At 40.1% G+C, this 18,785-nt stretch overlaps 1 protein-coding gene across 1 annotated transcript in view; it reads right to left on the minus strand.

Moving 5' to 3' along the window:
* Nucleotides 1-8,515: 8,515 nt before the first annotated feature.
* Nucleotides 8,516-18,785, minus strand: part of LOC129769989 (tetraspanin-2A) — a 197,661-nt gene continuing 187,391 nt past the window's right edge. The window contains exon 5 of the mRNA XM_055772544.1: nt 8,516-8,844. Within this exon, the coding sequence (XP_055628519.1) occupies nt 8,770-8,844 (75 nt within the window). The 3' untranslated portion in view covers nt 8,516-8,769. The remainder of the gene's footprint in view (nt 8,845-18,785) is intronic.

Here is an 18,785-nt window from a genome sequence, read left to right on the forward strand (position 1 = left end):
GTGCTTGGATTGGAGTTTGGAGAAGAAGATTCCCGCCGGATCGAGCTCGTCTGTGGCACCACAGGTATTTCTTGCTCACATCGACGAAGTCTACAGGAAAATTTACACGGATGGATCGGTAGACAAGAATGAAGCCGGTTGTGCTTACTGGAGTAAAAAGAAGAGTGAAACATATCGTCTACCGGATGGATGCTCGGCTTTCTCAGCCGAAGCGTTTGCGATCTGGAAGGCGCTACAAAGAACGGTAGATCCGATTGAACCAACGGTTATTTTCACTGATTCGGCGAGTAGCATGAGAGCATTGGAACATGGAAGTTGTCACCCATGGATCCAACGCGCGGACGAATTTTGGCACCAGGTCAACGTAGCGATTTGTTGGGTTCCTGGACATTCTGGGATTCCTGGCAAGAGAAGGCGGACGAGTTGGCAGCAAAAGAAAGGAAGAAATCACACCCCACGACATGCATTCCGGTCCCAAGAGAGGATGTCGACCGAATGGTGAGGCACCGAATTCGCCAGGCATGGGAGAGCTCATGGAGAAGAAGTGACAAATTTTTAGGAGAGATCAAATCAACAACAATGCCTTGGACGGACTGTGGAAAACCGCAAGAACAAAGAATATTGATCAGGCAACGTATTGGTCACACATATTTCACTCATGGACATCTGTTGGAAGGGATGGAGGCAAATCCGTGTATATTCTGTGGTGAGAGGATGTCGGTGAAGCATCTTCTGGCAGACTGCCCAGGATTGACCCATGCGTGGAGCCGATACGGAATATGTGGTACGGTGGTAGAAATACTTGCTCCCAATCGGAAAGCAGAAGAGAAAGTGTTAAATTTCCTAAGAGAAGTGACATTTATTGATAAAATTTAGATGAAAAGTAACAAAACCAAAAAAAAATGGTGGGTTATATCAATGATATAACCGCAAGGCTGACGTGGGACTACCTTAGCTTAGCAATCATTTGTTTGTATTGGTTAAATTTTTGATTGTAAATTTAATGACAATCCTTTTACGTTTGGTATGATGTGAACGGAAGAATTATCAAACGCTTATTTTATTTTACATTTCCGTCTGAAGTTTGCATCTCTCAAGTACATGTACTTCTCGAACCACAAATTTGCTTGATTTGATGAACTCCAGGCACTCAGTTTCGATTTAGATATGTACGTCAAACGCATATTGTTTAATCAATGGATGTTATCGCAGCAAATAGTTATCAACATTTTGCCTAATCATGAAATGGTATGCGTAGAAATTCAGTGAGCTGAAGATACGAAAGCATATCCTTCTATACAATCTTGAATAACCGAGCCAAATAGTTGTATTCGTAATCGTTTTTGTGATCCGTGTTAGAAAAACACTTTTCGGAGTGCAAAAAAAATTGCGGGTACAGAAGTACCCTCGGCTTGCATGAATCAACAACTTCAACTTCCACTTTTTATACTATAGAAGCTTTAAACTTGAAAGTTCATTTGCCTCTAGTGTCTGCACGATTTTCCCAGGTTCCTAACTTTAGGAGACCGTGTTGAGGAAACATATTCTAGTCTGCACATAGGCAAGCCAGTATAGAAGCAGTTTGCATTTATTTGCAAAGCCGAATACCTCAGATATATTGTTTTTGATGTCACTTTTCAGTCGGAACAAAAATAACCCCGACTTACATGTATTTGCAATGTTGATTTCCCCAGATACCTTGGCTTAGAAGTCTGTATTAGGTAAACACATTTCAGTTGGAATAAAAATACCCCCGACTTGCATGAATTTGCAATGCCAATTTCCCCACGCGCCTTGTATTTAAAGTCTGTGTTAGGGAAACACATTTCAGTCGGAACAAAATACCCTCAACTTTCATGTATTTAAAATGCCGATTACCCCTAGGCTGCTTGGTTTTGGTGACTGTGTTGGGGAAACCGTAAATCGGGCCAATCAAAACGAGGTAGTTAGGGCGTTTAGATAATGCTTAACAATTTACATGAATAACTGTAAATTGTTAAGCATTATCTAAACGCCCTAACTACCTCGTTTTGATTGGCCCGATTTATTTATCTAATGATTTGTTTATCTAATGAAAAATAACATTTCATTAAATGCGATAGAACCGTAGAAATATTTACTATCAATTGATGCAACCATCTTTCCGATCCAGTAAGAAATGTTCGAGTTATAAGCATTAGAAATCTTTCATTTTTTCTTGCATGTTCTGTGTTTAGGTTTTCATTTTACCCCCCATATACTCCGGTTAGACGTAGTCCCACGTCAAAAAAAAGAAAACAGCATCAAAAGTCGAAATAATTGCTAAATGTAACTTATTTGAACAGCGGCGAATGAGAATATTTTTTTGACGTAGGATTACGTCTTTCGGGAACATATGGGGGGTACAAATTGAAAATCGAAAATCGAGCACATCGTGAAAATTGTCCAATTTCAAACGTTTATAACTTAGTCATTTAATTATGGATTGATGAGATTTTTGCGACAATCGATTCCGGCACGCCATAACAATTTTTTTATTGAATAAAATAATACATGTTATGAAACTAACTATCGAACAATTGAAAAATCTCCAAACGGAAATACCTCGTTCTGATTGGTCGAAATTGAAGATACGGAGAAATCGGCACACACCGAAGTGTGTTCCTTAACACAGACATCAAAACCAAGCTGCCTGGGGGAAATCGGCATTGCAAACACATGAAAGTAGGAGGAGCTTTTGTTTCCACCGACATGTATTCTCTAACAGAGATTTCAAATTCAAGGTACCTGGGGGAAATCAGCATATAAATACCCTCGTGGTCGATAGTTTAACAAACGAAGCCCACAAATGGATGGTGCTCATTGTAACTAGCGTGGACTTTACTGATTGCATAAGTGCTGGCGAATAAGTTGGGAGCGATGAATGAGTTTTTTTTTTATATTTTCGTTCCAATAAGAATCTTTCGATGGATTGATTGAAGAATGATGTTTCAATCAACTGAATAGAACTTATGTAGAATCGTAATATGTATAGAATATAAATAAAATTTAAATTTTTGCAACTTTTATGTTGGTTGCTTCGTGACATTTCATATCAATGACCGATCATGCATTGTAAAATTGTATATTGTAGCGGTTGTGTTAAAATAGGAAACAATTTTTTTTTCTCCCAAGGAGAAAGTTCATGCGACGAGAAAAAATGGGAAAATGAAGGAGTTCCTGTCCTGTTGGGTTTAAAGCGAAAATGAAAATGGGCTGAATAAACACTCAGAAAGTAAAAATTATAAATGAAATTATCGTTTCCATTTCAAATATATTTTCTCTATAATAAAGTAACACTTTTTTTCTGGTGAGGAAAATTGATAATTGTGTTCGATAATGATAATTATCTTATATTAAATGTAATGATGAGTGTTTTCTTCATTTTATCCATACATAACACAGGAGTCATCTCGTTCAGGACCACATCATATCTCATTCCTCTTTGGTATCTTCTATCGTGATATGCACCATCCAATGACTAATCACCATCCTACTATCATCATCACTCGGTTGTGAACACTGTGACAAAACGGCCCTTTTCCGAGCCACCAAATCATTATCGGAGAGTTTAGCAATGTGATTCTTCAAACATATTCAAAACAACAGATAGCCTAACGGAATCCTACGTCAACTATGCGGTCGTGTCTTGGATACAACCCTCCTGTGACTTTTTTTAAGCCACTTTAATAAAGCAACAACAACAACAACTGGTGATTTGGTTTGGGAGATTTTTTAATCCCTTACCCGGCCAGGCCCTTTGTAAGAAAATTAACATAACATAAACATCATCTGTGACGTAATCTTCCCACCTTTCCACGACGATGATTGAATACTGCGTTTGACAGCCTGTCAAAAATACTTTCGTACAGAAGTGCTGCATATTTTTTTTTTCAATTTAACCACTGCCAGTTATTATATGTACAGTGAAACCTGTTTTTGTGCGATTTTTTTTTGTGCGATTTTCTGTTCTTGTGCGTTTTTTTGTGCGATTTTGTTTTGTGCGCTGTATGAAAAGAAGCATATTTGACGAAGTTATCGTCCATTTAGTTTTTTTCGATGGTTTATATGCATTTCAGTGCGAAAAAAGCATATTTGCGTATCAATTATCCACTTCTGAAATCATTCCCCTCCTCACATCAAATGCTCTAAGTTTTTCTGAGTTTTTGCATGACATGATTTCTAACAGCAACACTTTTCGACATGCAACTAAAAGCACAAAACAGCCACGCTCAACCGAAAAGGCAAAGTGTCACATCGCAAAGCATGGAAACAAAAGGAAATTGAACGGTGAATGGCGTGGATTTGAGTTATTTTCTTGGGGTGAACTTTTTTTACGCGTTCCCTATCTACCGCACAAAAAAGTTTTTTTTCAAAATGGGTACTGAACACGATTTTTTAAATCTGCTGGTGAAGTTTTGCACGATTTTTGACGTAGGATTACGTCTTTCGGGAACATATTGGGGTACAAATTGAAAAACGAATATCGATCGCATCGTGAAAAATGTCCAATTTTAAACGCTTATTGCTCAGTCATTTCATGACGGATTGATGAGATTTTTACATCAAAACATTGCGGCACTCTATAACAATTTTTCATCTTGAATAAAATAATATATCATGTAATTAACTATCGAACAATTGAAAAATCTCAACCCCTATCCAAACGGTACTGATTGGTCGAAATTGACGTCATTTCTTTTTCGCCTGCTTCGCTTCATTCGTTCCCCGATAAGTCAAATATTTGTATGTCGAGCGAGTGGGGGGCGCCTATTTCTCACATACCAACTGATATAAAAGGACGGTAGCATTTTTCGATTTCTCTAGAGACGAATGAACTCTCAGAGTTTAAAGTCTCTCTAATTCAATACCTTCCTTCCTTCCTTCGATTTCTCTCCAGTCTTTGTGTGGACACCGACTGGATAACATCGTTGCTGGATGGGCTGGACGGCGAGGGATCGAGTGCCTTTCTCAAGGCAAGAGGGCGGAGGTGGTAGCGCTGGAGTAGAATAGAGTAGAGTTTTCAAAGGGCCTTTCTCAAGGCTAGAGACGAATGAACTGAAAAAGTTTAATGTCTCTATAATACAATACCTTCCTTCCTTCCTTCGATTTCTCATTCTCGTTCAACGCTCAGATCGGCAAACATCTGGGCTTCTAGTGTGCAGTGCTCTACAAATCAACCAACACCATACGGTGCGGCAAAGGAGAGGAGGCCATCGGCAACCAACGATGGATGCGGTGCGGCAAAGGGAGCAAAGAAGAGGAAGCAGCGGAGAGCATCGAATTAAATCTAGTGTGCATTGCTGGTGCGCTCCTCTTCACATCAACAATTGGATGCGGCAAAGGAGGCAGAGGAGCGAAGTGCATGGTCTCGCTATCCGTCGCTTAGCTCGTTGTGCCAATCAAACCCTCGCAAATCGACGCACAGAAGCCGATGGCGCCAAAGTCAAGGAAAGCACCAGCGAATCCGTAAAAGCTACCGCTCCCAAAACTAAACTGCTATATCCGACTGAAACGCAGCAGATTCCGTACAACCCATTAAACCATTCCAGTCCTTCTCAGGACTATCAAATTTCCGTCAAAAAATTTTACACAAGTGTAAGTGTAAAATTGTATATGGTAGCAGTTGACTTGATTCAATTTTCATAAATAAAAACCAAGGGCTGTTCCCGCTCGAGAACTGGTCGTTTGGTTTATGCTGTCTGTTTTGTTGGGCTTCATTTTCACCCAAGGGAAGTTTATACGGCGAGAAAAATTGGAAAAGTGAGGGAATATTTGAAAAAGTGATTTCCCATATGCTCTACATATAGTACTAGGTGTTGTTAGTCCAATTAAAATTCACATTGGGTTGGGTCAGAAAGTATAAATTATAAAAGAAAATTACCTTTTCCATTTCAAATATCTTTTCTCTATATTAAAGTAACATGTTTTTACTGTTGAGAAATATTAATAATTGTGTTTGGTATTGGTAATTATCTTATATTATATTGGTTTTTTTTTTATTTCATCCATACATATCACAGGAGGCATCTCGTCTAGAATCATATCTCGTTCCACTTCGGTATCTTTTATCTGATACGCACCATCCAACGAATGTTTACCATCCTTCTGTCTTCATCACTCGGTAAACATTGGTGGAGTGAACAAACAATGTCCAAAAAAACCAAACAAAAAAAAACGGCCCTTTTCAGGGCCACCAAATCATTATCAAGGAGTTTAACGATGTAATTCTTCAAACATATCCAAAATCAACAGATAGCCTAACGGAATCCTACGTCAACTATGCGGTCGTGTCTTGGACACAACCCTTCTGTGACTTTTTTATGCGACTTTTTTGTGCGGTCTCTATCCCCCCCACAAAAAAAGGTTTGCCTGTATTGCAAAACGGGTAAAATTAATTCACTGATAATTTCCTGAATCAAAATTCAATGGCCATCAGGACCATTGTCTCTGAATAAAAATGTGCACAGATTGAGACTCGATTCGATTCGATTCGACTATTGAAATCTATGAAATAATTTTTCGACGTTGATGGATTAAGGAATGAACTATTTGTGGAATGAAGCACAAGAAGGTGAGAGGATTATAATCGATCACAACAACAAGCGAAAAGACGTATTGCTTCCATGAAAAAAAATAATAATCTTCTACCATTCACAAGCAAGAAGAAAAAAAACCTTTCATTTCCATCACAGTCATGAATGCGTCCAACAGCTCCCTCTTCGCGCCTTGGGGACGGCAATGAATTACGACGGAAATATGCTGCCTGACACGGCAAACGACGTTAAGCTTAGTCATTAAATAAATAAATTAAATTATCTCTCTACGCCAATGGCTGCCGCTGCCGCCGATCCTTTTTCCGCCACTTGGCCAAGACAGTGAAAACACACGATTGGTATTTTTTTCTGCCCGCTGCGCTCCGTTTCCTTATTTTTCGATACGAAGTAATTGAATTTGGCTCCGCTCCCAATCGGGAGGGGGTGTCAATATTTAGCAGTAGGCGTTTGACACGGCGAGAGACACACAGATACATATGTGCGTGCAAATTGAGTTAACTCATTTATGCTTGGGGCACGTGTTTCAAAGGATCCGGTAAGGGGGGGAGGTGGTTTGCAGGATACCGATACCATGGCTGGCTGGCTGGATGACTGGGTGAATGGCATCCGTTTTTAGCGGGAAAGGCTATGATTACACGGTCCATTATGTGCGCATTTTGATGGCGCTGCGAATGATGTGCGATGGGGAGGAAAAAAAGTGTTTTCAAGGGGATCTCGTTAAGAACACGATGGGTGTCATCGCTGGAGATAATATCCGCCCATGAGTGGGAGAATATGCGCTTTCTATGAGCGATTAATGTCTGCTTCGGATGGATGGAGACGTTCATTTCGGATCATTTGTTGCTCAATTATGCGTCCACTCACCTCGGTATTCATATGTTTTTAAACAACCCTTCGGAGAAAGTTGTCACTTGAAGAAATTGTGACGGATGGATAATGATGACTGGTGTTAATGTAATGCATTGACGATGATTATGAGTGGGTTCCGATGAATGGAGGTTTTTATCCTGCCATTCTACGCGTCGGATTGTAATGGGAGTCGTCTGATAGCAATATTAACAACATTACCGATCGTGTTAGGATATTACACAAGTTAGGGTCCGTAGCCACCGTCGCAGCATATAAACTTCGGTACGTTTTGCGTCATTTCGACGGACAAATCGACCGCTCCGAGGAGAGATTCCTGGGATGACACAATGTGGCATAGATGAGCGACTTTTTACGACACACGGTGCGGCGTTATACCCGTGGCATTGGGTTTTATTGTGTGCATTCTCCGTTTAATGGAGCAGCCTTTACGATAATGGAGATTTCTTGAAAGCATCGCTCCCAGCAGAGCAAACATCCCTCCCCATATCATAATTGAATTCGCTCGCTGGCAATACCTGCGAACCCCGGCACAAGTTCGCCCCTGCCGGGCTGGATTTGTGTGACTGGCAGAATTTTAATCCACACCATCCGTCGTTATCTCACCACTGTAAGAAGTAATTAAAAGTGATGTTTTTGTGGAAAATGCATTTTTCCCATACCCTCGCCCGGCCACCGCAAGAATCAAAAGCGGTGAAGCCACGTGTAAAGCGACGCCAGAAGTGGCACTTGAGACTTTGCCGCGCCACTCCGGATTGCACTTCCCACGCTCGGCCGGTCGCCGCTGCAGTTAATTAGATGACATTATTAAATTTGTCTCTCAGAACCGCAATTTCCTTGCCAGGAAAAACTGTGACTGGACTTCTTCCCTCGAACCCGCACTCCACCGTCCTCCTCCGCCACATCGTGTGACGGTGATAGTTTGAGAGTGTCCGTCTGACAGCGCTGGCGAGGTAAAATAATGAAATATAATTGAAAACTGCAAATTGAATGGGGAAAATTTTAATTGGACTTGTGACATCGGACGGACAGAAAGGAAACTTTGCGAACAGGGGCTGTTTGTTAGTTGCTGCTGATTTGCGTTGAACAACTTGTTTTCTTGCTTCGACAAGAAGTTTATTGTGTGTAACTTAGAGTTTGGGTTGACTTATGGTAATTTTTAATTCTAGGTTTGTGTAAACCGGGAAATGCTGCTGCTGATGAAAGTATTAAGCTATTCTTAAAAAATAAAACGAGGGAAAACTGTCATATTCATAGCAAATAAAAAAAATAATCAAGGGGATTGATTGGTTTATGGGACCCCCGCGGCATCGAACGTTACTCGTCTTTAGCGTCTGTACATGGCTTCCTCCTCGCGCTTCAAAGCTTGCACCAAAACGACTCCGAGAACAGCATTGGCGGTCTGAAAAAAAAAAGAAACAAAGAGAGTAATATTTAATTATCACAATATTATTGTTTAATATTATTAGAAAGAATAATAATAAGGGACTTGTTTTTTAAATTGAACTGAAATTTGAAATTTTATCCATCATTTATGAATTGGATTCATGATTTATGAGTCGATTTTTTTTATTACAAAAACAATCGGAAAGTAATACATATGTGTTTAAGACAATATTTATGATAGATAGCTAATACGTTCTCCACTTTCTCAACTTCATCAAAGTCGCATTGGTGATTCATTCTATTCCATTAACTTTCGACGATTTACCTTCCACCTATTGGAGGGATTGAAGCTGTTGCTTGTCATGCAAACATCAGAGGAAAAGACCTCTGTATTGTCAGTTTGTATTAGCCTCCGAGAGCTGCGGTTAGCCGCAAGCAACTTGTTGACATGTGCTCACTCCTTCCTGAGCCACGATTGATCTTGGGAGACTTCAACTCTCACGGAACTGCCTGGGGGGAACCGTACGACGACAATCGTTCACTGTTGATATATGATCTTTGTAACAGCTTCAATATGACACTTTTGAACACTGGGGAAACAACACGTGTACCTAAAGCTCCTGCTAACCCAAGTGCTCTTGTCCTCTCGCTTTGCTCGAATTCACTATCGTTAGATTGCAAGTGGAATGTAATCCAGGACCCCAACGGTAGTGATCACTTGCCAATCAAAATTTCCATCACCATTGGGTCGAATTCATCTGAATCTATGAATCTAAACATGGCATATGACCTCACAAGACACATTGACTGGAAAAAATATGCGGACGCAATTGCTCTAGCCATCAATTCCAGAGATGGTTTACCTCCATTGGAGGAGTATAACTTCCTTTCTCGTTTGATCTATGACAGCGCGGTTCGCGCTCAAACGAAACCCATCCCAGGCTCCACTATTCGTCGAAGGCCTCCCAATCCATGGTGGGATAGCCAATGTTCCAAGCTTTATCAGGATAAATCGAACGCATTCAAAACTTTTCGGAAACGTGGAACCATTGAAAATTTTCAATCGTATTTGGACCTTGAAAATCAATTTAAAAACTTGATCAAAGGGAAAAAAACGTGCTTATTGGCGAAATTTCGTGGGAGGTTTATCACGAGAAACGTCAATGAAAAAATTATGGAAAGTGGCTCGAAACATGAGAAATCGCTCTTCAACAAATGAAAGCGAGGAATATTCACATCGATGGATTTTTAATTTTGCACGGTAGGTTTGTCCTGATTCCGCTCCTGTGCAAAAAATTGTTCGAGATATACCACAAGATAGGTGCGATCTTGATTCCGAGTTTTCGATGGTAGAATTCTCTCTTGCTCTCCTTTCATGTAACAATTCTGCTCCGGGATCGGATAGAATTAAGTTCAACTTGCTGAAAAACCTCCCTGATGTGGCGAAACATCGCTTGTTGAATTTATTCAATCGGTTTCTGGAGCATAATATTGTTCCAGATGATTGGAGACAAGTACGAGTTATAGCTATTCAAAAACCCGGAAAACCCGCGTCCGACTTCAATTCGTACCGCCCAATAGCAATGCTGTCTTGTATACGGAAATTGTTGGAGAAAATGATCTTGTTTCGCCTTGATCGATGGGTTGAAACGAATGGCCTACTCTCAGATACACAATATGGGTTCCGCAGGGGCAAGGGGACGAATGATTGTCTTGCGTTGCTTTCTTCAGAAATTCAAATGGCTTATGCCGAAAAAAAACAAATGGCTTCAGTATTCTTGGACATAAAGGGGGCCTTTGATTCTGTTTCAATAGAGGTTTTGACAGACAAATTACACTCTCGGGGTCTGCCGCCTCTATTGAATAATATGTTATATAACTTGCTTTGTGAGAAGCATTTGAACTTTTCTCACGGAGATTCGGCAGTAAGTCGGGTCTCTTACATGGGCCTCCCCCAGGGCTCATGTTTAAGCCCCCTTTTGTACAACTTCTATGTAAGCGACATCGACAATTGCCTTACACAAAATTGCAGCCTAAGACAACTTGCAGATGACGGAGTGGTGTCTGTCGTAGGATCAAACGAATCCGACCTGCAAGGACCCTTACAAGATACTTTGAACAATTTTTCAACCTGGGCCATTGGGCTAGGGATCGAATTCTCCACGGAGAAAACAGAGATGGTGGTTTTTTCTAGGAAGCATAGACCAGCAAAACCAAAGCTTTAAACTTTTGGGTAAACCGATCACTCATGCTATGTCATTCAAGTATCTTGGGGTTTGGTTCGACTCCAAATGTACTTGGGGGGCCCATATTAGGTATCTGAGTAAAAAATGTCAACAAAGAATAAACTTTCTCCGTACAATTACCGGCACCTGGTGAGGAGCCTATCCCGAAGATCTTATAATGTTGTATAGAACAACTATTCTCTCAGTGATGGAGTATGGCAGTTTCTGTTTTCAATCAGCTGCCAAAACACACTTAATTAAACTCGAGCGAATTCAGTATCTTTGTCTCCGTATTGCGTTGGGATGTATGCCCTCAACGCATACCATGAGCCTCGAGGTTTTGGCAGGCGTACTCCCACTAAAAGATCGCTTTAATTTATTATCTCTTCGGTTCCTCATCCGGTGTAAGGTTATGAACCCATTGGTGATCGGAAATTTTGAGCAGCTGATCGAGCTAAATTCTCACTCTGGATTCATGAGCCCATATCATGAATTCATCTCCATGCAGGTTGATCCTTCTTCGTATATTCCCAACCGTGTTTGTTTTCCTGACTACATCAATTCCTCTGTACATTTTGATCTGTCCATGAAGCAAGATATCCATGAATATTCAGATTACCAACGATCGAGGATCGCTCCAACGATCTTCGATGAAAAGTATGGGGGTATCAATTGTGATAATATGTACTTTACTGATGGGTCCACTATAAACGAGTTCACAGGATTTGGAGTGTTCAACAAAATTTTCAGCACCTCCCATAGTCTTCAGTTTCCTTGCTCAGTGTATATTGCTGAATTGGCAGCGATACACTGGGCGCTGGACAGCGTCGCCTCACGACCTGTTGAACACTATTACATTGTAACGGATAGTTATAGCTCCGTCGAAGCTATCCGTTCAGTGAGGCCGAAAAAGCACTCGCCGTACTTCCTTGAGAGAATACGAGAAATTTTGAGTGCTTTATCCAGACGCTGTTATGTCATTACCTTTGTGTGGGTCCCTTCTCATTGCTCAATTCCGGGTAACGAGAGGGCTGACTCATTGGCAAAGGTAGGTGCAATTGAAGGCGATATTTATCAGCGTCAAATCGCCTTCAATGAATTTTACTCTTTAGTCCGTAAAAATACAATCGCTAACTGGCAACGTAAGTGGAACGAAGATGAATTGGGCCGGTGGTTTCACTCGATTATCCCTAAGGTTAGCCTCAAACCATGGTTCAAAAGTCTGGACTTGAGTCGGGACTTTATTCGCACCTTCTCCCGACTCATGTCCAATCACTGTTCGTTAGACGCGCTACTCTTTCGTTTCAATCTGGCCGGCAGCAATATCTGCGTTTGTGGCCGAGGTTACCACGACATCGAACACGTTGTTTGGTCGTGTGAGGTGTATCTTGTTGCCAGATCGAATTTAGAGAACTCCCTTCGGGCTAGAGGAAGGCAGCCCAATGTGCCGGTGAGAGATGTGTTGGCTCGGTTAGACCTTGATTACATGTCCCATATATATGTTTTCCTTAAATCTATCGATGTTCGTGTGTGATTATCCTTATATCCTTATACCCTCCATTCCTTCCTTTGTGAGTAATTGGTCCGCTTGCTATAAACAGGAGAATGAAATGTAAATTCACAACAGATGTACGAATAGATTTAAGAATTGAGTGTGTGTGATTATCAACATTGTAATAATTTCCTTATACCCCATCCTTTTCCTGAGAAAAATATGTCACCCTTTTAATCTCGAGTCCACCGCGAGTAATCGGTTTCCCACATTACTAACCATAGATTTAAGAAAATTGTTCATATATATAGTTTTAAAAATATATTTAAGATTTCGGCTCCTTTAAACTTATGTAACTGAGCCTGTAAAAATGAACGAATTTATAAAAAAAAAAAAATTTTTGACGATATGGATTAATGTATTTTTTACTGGAAATTCTCATGAACATCTCCCGATCCGTTAAATCAGTACATATCTCTTCACCATTATATATAACGACAATTTGACTATACCTATTCAGCATTCCCATGAAAAATGGATCTACCGCCAAATTTTTGCTCCGAGTTTTTGAATTTCCATCCTCATTTTATTTATTTTTTTTTCCAAAACTACTTGGAGTAATTCTAAAATTCGTTCTTTGCCGATTTTGCCGATTTGTCATTTCAGAAACTTGAGCATCTCTTCGGATAACCTTATCCTATCGCTTGTATAGGGTTGGGGAAAAAGAAATGGCGTATTTCTGATCGAAATTTGACGCTTTATTTAACATGCTTAAAATTATCCAATTTAAGTCAAATATACGCCGTTTTATTCGCAAACTTGTTGCCATTTAGAAGGTAACTTCATTATCCCCCCCCTTATAAATTCCCCCCTCCTTATTTGCAAAAAAAACTCAGACAGCCAGTTTTCGCGAATCTCTTTTGAGGCCAACTTAGTAGAGGAGTGTCTAAAACGCGCCTGCCGGGCAATTTGACCCGCCTGATTTTCTCGTAAACCAGCAAGAATAGAAATGCAATGGATATAGGCAATCGTGCTAGTTAATGATAGAATCCTACCAAGCAAGTTTTACATTTGTAACATGCTTTAAAAAAATAAGAGAAATAATTTTCTTTGGATACAATTTTCGATGTAATTTTCTACATCATTTCTATAAGGTTTTTGTTGCTTGAAACCGATTCAGAGGCGATAACTGTGGTTCATATTTATTGAGTCGAGTTCCCAGTGAATATCTCAGATGAAGAAAATGATAAGAAACGATTCATTTCCTTCTCAATTGGATATTTTCCGCATCAGCTTACCATCGGGCAGTATGGCATACACTCGATCGGGGCAATTTGCTCGCTTTCGGCCGTAAACATCCTCACGAGAGAGATAGCTTGTATGTGAGGGATGCCAGATGATTTTTTTCAAATATCTCTGCATGGCACGAATAAATGTCTTCAAATGTAATCATAATGAACAAAAATGAGCAAACCATCACGATATTTCTAAATCTTGTTCGATAAATCACACAAACAATTGTTTTCACATACTTCGAAATGACCTCAGTACGTTTTCACAAATTAAATGTCTTCAAAACGAAAACATGTCTTCACAACTGGCATCTATATTTTGTGCTCAGAGAATGCAGGAAAACAAGAGCGCGGACTGGAGAATTGATGCACGAATACTGGGAGAACACTCTCACCGGAGGAACGGTTTCTTCTCTTCGCTGGTGGGCATGAAGGAAATAGATTGATGGAATCTCTCATTCATACAAGCTGTATCTCTGAGCTTTATAGTCTCTGAGAGAAACAACTCATGGGTATATTATACTTCTGCTGGGCCATTTAACACCGTATGATTGAAAATATAGAATTTGGGCGCATTACAAAATAAAATTCGTAGCACTTTTGTTATTCAGTATGTAAAATACAGAACGATTACAGATGATTTAGGGTTAACTAATCTACGTACTGACGTAGTGAGGAGAAAGGATCGTTTCAGAGGGGAACACACTTCATGAAGTGCTCCCGAATACAGACGGTTTTTGCAGGTGAAAAAGTGCATCAAAGTGATCGAAAGTTGTCGTGATATCAAGCGACAATCGTGTGCTTACCGTGCGAAGTGTTTCCCGATTGCGAATGGTTCGGGAATGTGGATGAAAGCTCGATTTTTGCCCCTAGTCCTCCATTAGTGAAGGAGTTTTGTGCTGCCATTTTTCCGCTCATCTTTTACTTGAGGAGAGTGAGTGTTGTGGTACTGATGTTATTGGCTGTGTATATGTGTGCGTATAATTTGCAGTCACGATGTGGGACGCATTTCAAGCTGAGAACTGCATACAGTCTGACTATTTGGTGTTATGAGATAGTGTTAGAGTTCATTTTCCTCGCCGATCGCGTGGTAATATTTGGTGATAGTGTTGGACGCAGAAGGAGAGAAAGAATGGAATCATTCCTTTCAGTTTTACGAATTTAGTGCTGAAGTGAAAATATCACTATTTCATATTCGGAGTTTCTGGCACGTGGAACGGAGCGTGTAAATGTGTACCTGTGTATGTGTGTTGTATACACTCTTTCGATCTTACACCCATCTTCTATCGTAGTATCACAAGCATGGGAATCGCGACTTGGCTGATGGGCTGGGCGTGCAGTGACGTCAGATAAGTTTAATGTTTAATTTTTTCATACATGTTATTTAAATTCTTCAATTGTTTAATTTTTTAATTCTTTAATGCTTTAGTTCTATAATCCTATAATTCCGTAATTCCATAATTCTATGATTCTTCAATTCTATAATTATATGATTCTATGATTCTTTTATTCTTCAATTTTATATTTCTATAATTTATTGTATCCTTTAATTCTTTACCGCCGACGCGATTCGGGTTTTATAAAGAGTAGGCAAGATAAATAACGAAATATATATCACCGGTTCGGGGGTCTCCGTAGCCACATTGGTTGCGCGTTCGCTTAGTAAGCGATCGATCGTGAGTTCAAAACTCAGGGCCCTCATTGACCATCTTTGTGTTGTTATAGAATAGCTACGTCCACGCAACAATCATCAGCGATGGAGATCGATCCACGGTCGAAATAAGATCGATTCATCCATACAACTGCTCTGCTCTGCAAGACACATCGGGCTACTGTTCTATAAATAACTCAACAATGATCAAACAACTGTCTTCGCTGTCCGGTGGTCCAACTGGATAATGGAAGAACAGAAAGAATACCCTTACGCCTAAATGGCTACTGTGTGAATGTTCCATATGTAATGGTATAGAAGGAATACTGGCGAATGGCAACTGTGTAATGTGCTAATTATAGATATGATAACCATGTGACATGTACACGATTAAAATTCGGCTCTGTTACAGCTAAAATGCTAATGAGCCTTAAATAAATAAATGGGATAAAAAAAAATATCACCGGTCCGATTAATTTTAAAGGATATTTTCCGATAATTTTCTGCCGCCACGATTGAGTTTCATAAAGAGTAGGCACAATTAGTAACAAAATATATCACTAGTTCGATTATTTCAGAAGAATAAAGATAAACAATAGAGACAATAAAGAGTAGGCACGATAAATAACTAAGTATATTACCGGTCTGATAATTTTTAGAGAAGTTTTCCGGATTACCTTCTCAGGTTTCCCGAGAACGATTTTCTGTCGTCTCGATTGGAGTTCGATAAAAATACGCGCGATGAATAATAGATGAATGTTGTGAAACATGAGCCATTCGGAATTTCGTTTCGTCGAGTGGTCGGTAGTTCACGTTTACATAATCGCATCACTTACCTCGGTGAATCCTGATTATTACCTCTGCCCACTAACAACTATCCCTTCCATGATATTCGCTAGGGAACCACGCTATAGAGGCGACCCTTCTGGCCTTTGGGCGGCGGATATCATACTAACATCCCTTCCCTTCCCCTGGTGACTGTAAGCACGTGGCCGGCGTCGTTATTGACCATTTAAAGCTCGAATCGCCGAAAATTGCATAACGCGAATGATTTGCTAGTCCCAAGCGTCATTCTGTGTGTTCTTTGTGCAATTTGGTTGGTTCAGGTCAATCACGGAGAGCAACTACGAATTGTACAGTCTACCCAAGCTCAAGCTCAACTAATCTACGTACTGACGTAGTTGTTACCTTAAATTTTAAGAGCACGGTCAAGATAAATCCATTCTCGCTTAGGGGGTGCGTATTACACACTTTTCCTATATCACCAAGGGCGTTTTGCATGGACCGGAAGAGATGATAATCACTTGGAGCCAGGTCCGGAATATACGGTGGGTGCAATAGGACATCCCATCCGAGCTCCCGTAGCTTCTGGCGGGTCATCAAAGATGTGTGAGGCCGAGCGTTGTCCTGGTGGAAAACAAAACCATTCCTATTGACTATTTCTGGCCGCTTCTGGTCAATCACCTGCTTCAAACGGTCAAGCTGCTCACAGTAGAGAACCGAGTTGAGGGTCTGGCCATAGTTGAGCAGCTCATAGTGGATGGTTCCCTTCCAGTCCCACCAAACACACAGCAAAACCTTCGTGACCGTCAATCCGGGCTTGGCGATGGTTTGAGCCGGCTTACCGCGCTTCGACCACGACTTTTTTCGCTTTAGGTTGTCGTACGTGATCCACTTTTCATCACCAGTCACCATCTGTTTCAAAAATGGGTCGAGTTCGTTCCGTTTCAGCAGTGCATCGCAGGCGTTGATTCGGTCTAAAAGATTTTTTTGCGTCAACTCGTGTGGCACCCATACATCCAGCTTTTTTTAAGGAATCCAATCTTCTGCAAATGGTTCCAAACGGTTCTGCGGTCAGTTCCTGGCCAATCGAGCGAGTGCTCACATGCCGGTCTACTTGGATGACCTCAACGATTAGTTAAAAAAAATATCACTCAATTATCACGATCACGATATCACGATCCCATCAAATAGTTCTCAATTATTAAGGATACGGTAAGAAGAAGAGTACTCCACGTAAATCAAAGCTCTCTGACCGGGATAGGCAGGACATGATTAGAACAACCTCAAAATCGCTTGTGCAAAGAAAGCGATCTTTGAATTTGATCGTTTCCCGGGAGACAATTCGTCAAGTTTTGATAAAAAGCCTTTACGTAAGGAGGGTTAAAAGGTTGCAGCTCCTAATCTCCTTATCTCACATCGAAAGACGTCTGAGTTTTGTCAAAGGTCACATGAGCCGACAGTGGGACATGGTATGTTATGACAAAGACTGTTTTCAAAAGAATACATATCCCATATACCATAACGAAGGCCGCAATATCGGAGACATGAGAAATTATTGGGATATCCGTTCTGCAGGATTTGGTAAATAGTATGCCAACACGAATTTTCCAGGTTATTAACCGAAATGGCAAGTTTACAATTATTGACATGTAAATCTGCCGACTGTTTTGAATTTTTCGTTTATGATACTGATAATAAATATGAAATTATCACATGTAAACCCATTCAATGAACAAACGACTTTTTTGAACGAAATTGACGTTGAATATACTTTATTCTAAGTAATTCAACAATAATAAAAATATTTTGTTGAAATTCAGAAACAGATTGGGTTACAACGAAAAATATTCAGGGTGGTCTTATAGAAGTTGGACAGAGTGAAGTTGCTCGTTATTCATAGCACGGATAAGTGAGTACAGAAATACAGAGAACAAATGCATGGGAGAATTATAATACTTTAAATTTTAAATACTTCAAAATTTCCTCGTTTTGACTCTCTCTTTGCGACATATTAAACGAATCCTCGTATATTTCCGATTGAAATGATATGCGATCATCAAAATTTGTTCTCTGCAAAAATACGTTTTCTGATTTGGAATTCTTATTGAAACACGTATTCATATGTCAAATTCTCCAGAATGCTGCTGAATAGAAATATTCCGGAATAGATCGGATATTTCGGCCTTCCGGAACAGCACTTTAGGTATAGAATACATAAATTAGAGCGACACTGGTGTAAGTGTGTTGAATTTGAGGGAGAATAAATTGAAAAATAAAGTCATTTTTTTGAACGTCAACTTGTTTATTTGAGTTGCCATTTCGTGAACGATACATTCAATCTAATATTTGTCCTGAATTCACTAAGCTTAAAAGAACAGAAGGCTTATGGTTCCGAGTTGTCACGTCCATAAAAAGTTCAAACAGTCCCCATCAAAATTTTGCCCCCAAACCAAATCACCAGCTGTATGGCAAATATTGTATAAGATATTATATAAGAAATTTTGGCGGTTTATT

This window comes from Toxorhynchites rutilus, chromosome 2 (genome assembly GCF_029784135.1).
Source record: "Toxorhynchites rutilus septentrionalis strain SRP chromosome 2, ASM2978413v1, whole genome shotgun sequence".
Classification (NCBI taxonomy): domain Eukaryota; kingdom Metazoa; phylum Arthropoda; class Insecta; order Diptera; family Culicidae; genus Toxorhynchites; species Toxorhynchites rutilus.